Source organism: Sinocyclocheilus grahami, unplaced genomic scaffold, assembly GCF_001515645.1.
Source record: "Sinocyclocheilus grahami isolate Dianchi unplaced genomic scaffold, SAMN03320097.WGS_v1.1 scaffold436.1, whole genome shotgun sequence".
Classification (NCBI taxonomy): domain Eukaryota; kingdom Metazoa; phylum Chordata; class Actinopteri; order Cypriniformes; family Cyprinidae; genus Sinocyclocheilus; species Sinocyclocheilus grahami.
The window spans coordinates 303,160-308,148 of record NW_015505615.1 but is presented as its reverse complement, the minus strand read 5'-3'; the positions used below and the strand labels follow the sequence as shown (position 1 = coordinate 308,148).

At 33.4% G+C, this 4,989-nt stretch overlaps 1 protein-coding gene across 1 annotated transcript in view; it reads right to left on the bottom strand.

Annotated features, from left to right (window-relative positions):
* The window catches only part of LOC107551861 (diacylglycerol kinase delta-like), a 28,539-nt gene that overhangs the window by 19,250 nt on the left and 4,300 nt on the right, over positions 1 to 4,989 (bottom strand). The window contains exons 3-7 of the mRNA XM_016233617.1: positions 4,523 to 4,627; positions 3,572 to 3,704; positions 2,063 to 2,169; positions 597 to 722; positions 418 to 520 (exon numbers count right to left, since the gene is read on the bottom strand). Coding sequence (XP_016089103.1) covers positions 418 to 520; positions 597 to 722; positions 2,063 to 2,169; positions 3,572 to 3,704; positions 4,523 to 4,627 — 574 coding nt within the window. The remainder of the gene's footprint in view (positions 1 to 417; positions 521 to 596; positions 723 to 2,062; positions 2,170 to 3,571; positions 3,705 to 4,522; positions 4,628 to 4,989) is intronic.

Below are 4,989 nucleotides of genomic sequence, written 5' to 3'. Positions count from 1 at the left end.
ACACACACACACACACACACACACACACACACAGACGTCAAAACTCTTCTTGACATAAACCTGTAACTCAAATGGATAAAGATGGGTTTGATTTCCAGGGAATGCATGAACTGAGAAAACGTAAACCTTGAATGCAATTTAAGCCGCTTCAGATAAAAGCATTTGCTAAATGCATAAATGTTAACATAAAACACACACACACACATATATATACAATATATATATATATATATAAACAATCAGAACTGATTTTGTAGTTTTACTGATAATGTATTTTTATTTCAGTTTAGGTTTTAGTAATTTTATTTATTAATGAATAATTGGATGTTTCCATCAGATGGCTCTTTCTGATTGGTCATCTCTGGGAAAGCGTTCTGATTGGTTGTTTCTGAGGGACCGTTCTGATTGGACGCTCACCGTCTGAGTCGATGCTGTTGAGGGCGGTGGGTGGAATCACTGAGACTTTACACTGACCCAGCGGGCACTTCGGCGAGAGCTGGTCTTTGCACCCAGCATGCACCTGGAGAACATTATTGAATTCCATTAAATTAAGAAAATGTCACGAATGTCAAAAATGTTAACTTTCATGCACTCACCATGGCTTTGCACCATAAACAGCGCCAGTCCTGCAGTCTCAGGACGCTGCCGCAGGTTTTGTCGCACACAGTGCATTTGGCACTGACGGGAAGATTCCCCTCCAGCCACTGATGAGGCATCGAGATCTACAGAGTTTACAAAGCCGTTAATAACCGGATGAGTGATCAGTTCAGATGTTAACTGAGCTTCTTACACAATAAGGAATCTCATAAGATGCTGATTTCCTGCACGAACAGCAGGCATGAAAATACATAGCAATAGCATGAATGAAATCAATACTGGATTAAATAAGTACCGTTGTTGCAACGCATGCAGTGCCGTCTAGATGATACTTAAGAAGTAAGAATAATGTAGCCTATTTTTTGGAACAGATTTATGCACCTATGAGGTCTAAAAATGCTGTCTACTTAGGCAGGGTTATTGTCTTTAACTAAAACAAAAACATTTTTGGTATTCAAATTAAAGCTGAAATAAAATCAAATGTAAATATTAGATGGAAGACTTAAACTAAATGAAAATTTGAAATGTTGCCTTTGTTGAAATAATATAAGCTAAAGCACTAAAGATGCTAACTGAAAATAAATAAACTAAAACTTAAACAGAAATAAAAAATTATTAAACTTAAATAGAAATATTAAACTAAATGTGTTAAATGCTATTATAATATAAAAATATTTAAAAATGTAATATAAAAATATATATAAAAAATACAGCAATATAAAAATTAACTAAAACCACAACTATTGTTTTTGTGTGCTGTTAATTAACATAAAACTTCAAATAAAATAAAATATAAATATTAGAAAACAAACAGAACGAAATTTAGAAATGTTTTCTTGGCAACTAACTGAAATTGGTTTGAGTTGAAGCACTAAAATTACTAACTGGAAATAAATAAAAACTAAAGCTAAAACTGAAATACAAAAATCTAAACGTAATATTAAAATAATAATAATGATACAAATGTTGACTAAACCTAAAGCTGTTAAAAACATTTTTGTTAATTAATACAAAGATGAAATCAAATAAAATATAAATATTAGATGGAAAATTTAAACTAAACAAAAATTATAAATATTGCCTTGGCAACCAACATAAATTTATGTCCAAGTACTAAAATTATTCATTGGAAATAAATAAAAACTAACAAATAAAAAATAGAAAATAAACTAGTAAAAATCAATAAACAGCAGAAAATAGAAAATAGCATAAATTATTAATTGGAAATAAATAAAAACTAATAAATAAACTAGTAAAAATCAATAAACAGCAGAAAATAAGAAACTAGTATAAAAATGAATAAAAATTAACAAAATAGTATAATAAAATTACTACAAATTTGACAAAAAATATAAAAATAAAAGGTAATATGATCAAATATGAATAAAACTATAATAGCATATAAATAAATTCCAAACTAAGTCCGGAGCCGAGCCAGATTTGTTTTTGCATGACTACCACTCACCCCATCCTCATCCTCCAGTATGTCTTTGCCGATTGAGGCCAGGGTCGTCCATTTGCAGTTATTAGTGGCTCTGACCGCACAGCGCTTGTGAGCCTTGAACTTACACACTGTGTGACACACAGAGATTTCACTTAAACACATTCAAACCATACAATTAAAAATCAACCTAAACAAGAACCTCTAATTATCGCATATCAAATCAGAATACATCATAACGAGAGCCGGACCTTCGCAGGACAGTCCGTGAGACGTGACTCCAGACAGAGCCTCCCGACAGACGTTACAGTACGTGGGGCGAGCGTGAGAACAGGCGTACCAGTTATGCATCCCAGAGAAATGATCCATACTGAGCTGAGTGGACTAGAGCAGAGACACAAACACATCACAGTTTCCACAAAAATATGAACTGTTTTCAACATGGATAATAATCAGAAATGTTTCTTGAGCAGCAAATCAGCATATTATACTGATTTCTGAAGATCATGTGACACTGAAGACTGGAGGAATGATGCTGAAAATTCAGCTGTGCATCACAGGAATACATTACATTTGAATATATATTCATATAGAAAACAGCTGTTTTAAAATTTAATAATATTTCACAGTTTCAAGACGTGACTCCAGACAGAGCCTCCCGACAGACGTTACAGTACGTGGGGCGAGCGTGAGAACAGGCGTACCAGTTATGTATCCCAGAGAAATGATCCATACTGAGCTGAGTGGACTAGAGCAGAGACACAAACACATCACAGTTTCCACAAAAATATGAACTGTTTTCAACATGGATAATAATCAGAAATGTTTCTGGAGCAGCAGATCAGCATATTATACTGATTTCTGAAGATCATGTGACACTGAAGACTGGAGGAATGATGCTGAAAATTCAGCTGTGCATCACAGGAATACATTACATTTGAATATATATTCATATAGAAAACAGCTGTTTTAAAATTTAATAATATTTCACAGTTTCACTGTATTTTTGATCAAATAAAAGCAGCCTTGGAGAGCAGAAGAGACTTCTTTTAAAAAAATGTAAAAACTAATATTGACCCAAAACTTTTGAACAGTTATTTTTGTTAATCAAAATAAAGCTGAAATAAAATACAAGTATTAGATGGAAAACTTAAACCAAAGGATAATTATAAATGTTGTCATGGCAACTACAGTTTAAGATGAAAGTAATAACTAATAACGGAATAAACTAAAACTGAAATAAAAGATACATTAAACCTAACAAACAAAAGCATGTAACAAAATTAATAAAAACAAACAAAAACAATAATAAAAATAAAATATAAAAAATAAAAGCCAATAATATATAATAATAACCTGTCACCTGTCAAAAAAAATATGAATGGTAGTTGTGAGTCACTGCTAGCAATTAAACCAGAAATTAATCTGAATTCTGACTCATATTTTCCACTGCTTTCTGTACAACCGCTTGTAAAGAATGTGCTGTAATAGATTTCAGTCTCTTTTTCAATCTCTAAACATATCCAGTCAAACCTTCGCAGGACAGTCCGTGAGACGTGACTCCAGACAGAGCCTCCCGACAGACGTTACAGTACGTGGGGCGAGCGTGAGAACAGGCGTACCAGTTATGCATCCCAGAGAAATGATCCATACTGAGCTGAGTGGACTAGAGCAGAGACACAAACACATCACAGTTTCCACAAAAATATGAACTGTTTTCAACATGGATAATAATCAGAAATGTTTCTGGAGCAGCAGATCAGCATATTATACTGATTTCTGAAGATCATGTGACACTGAAGACTGGAGGAATGATGCTGAAAATTCAGCTGTGCATCACAGGAATACATTACATTTGAATATATATTCATATAGAAAACAGCTGTTTTAAAATTTAATAATATTTCACAGTTTTACTGTATTTTTGATCAAATAAAAGCAGCCTTGGAGAGCAGAAGAGACTTCTTTTAAAAAAATGTAAAAACTAATATTGACCCAAAACTTTTGAACAGTTATTTTTGTTAATCAAAATAAAGCTGAAATAAAATACAAGTATTAGATGGAAAACTTAAACCAAAGGATAATTATAAATGTTGTCATGGCAACTACAGTTTAAGATGAAAGTAATAACTAATAACGGAATAAACTAAAACTGAAATAAAAGATAAATTAAACCTAACAAACAAAAGCATGTAACAAAATTAATAAAAACAAACAAAAACAATAATAAAAATAAAATATCAAAAATAAAAGCCAATAATATATAATAATAACCTGTCACCTGTCAAAAAATATATATGAATGGTAGTTGTGAGTCACTGCTAGCAATTAAACCAGAAATTAATCTGAATTCTGACTCATTTTGTGTGTGAAAAAAACACAGGTTTTCCACTGCTTTCTGTACAACCGCTTGTAAAGAATGTGCTGTAATAGATTTCAGTCTAAACCGTCTCTAAACATATCCAGTCAAACGGAGAAACTCACCTCAAAGTGTTCTCGGTTCTGAACACTCTTCAGCGCTGCGATCCACTCCTCCATTTCTTTCCTGTTTTCCGCACACAGAACCAGCCGACGACACGGAGTGATTACCTACAGAGAGAGAGCAAAAACTCATGAGAATCTGAAGAAAACCAAATAGATTAGTTCAAGTATTATAAGCTGCTTTACCCACACGTAACCTTAAATGTGAGTGAGTGTGTGTGTGTGTGTGTGTAAGTAAGTGTGTGTGTGAGTGAGTAAGTGTTTGTGTGTGTGTGTGTGTGTGTGTGTGAGTAAGTGTGTGTGTGAGTGAGTAAGTGTTTGTGTGTGTGTGTGTGTGTGTGTGTGTGAGTAAGTGTGTGTGTGAGTGAGTAAGTGTTTGTGTGTGTGTGTGTAAGTAAGTGTGTGTGTGAGTGAGTAAGTGTGTGTGTGTGTGTGTGTGTGTGTGTGTGTGAGAGAGAGAGAGTGTGTGT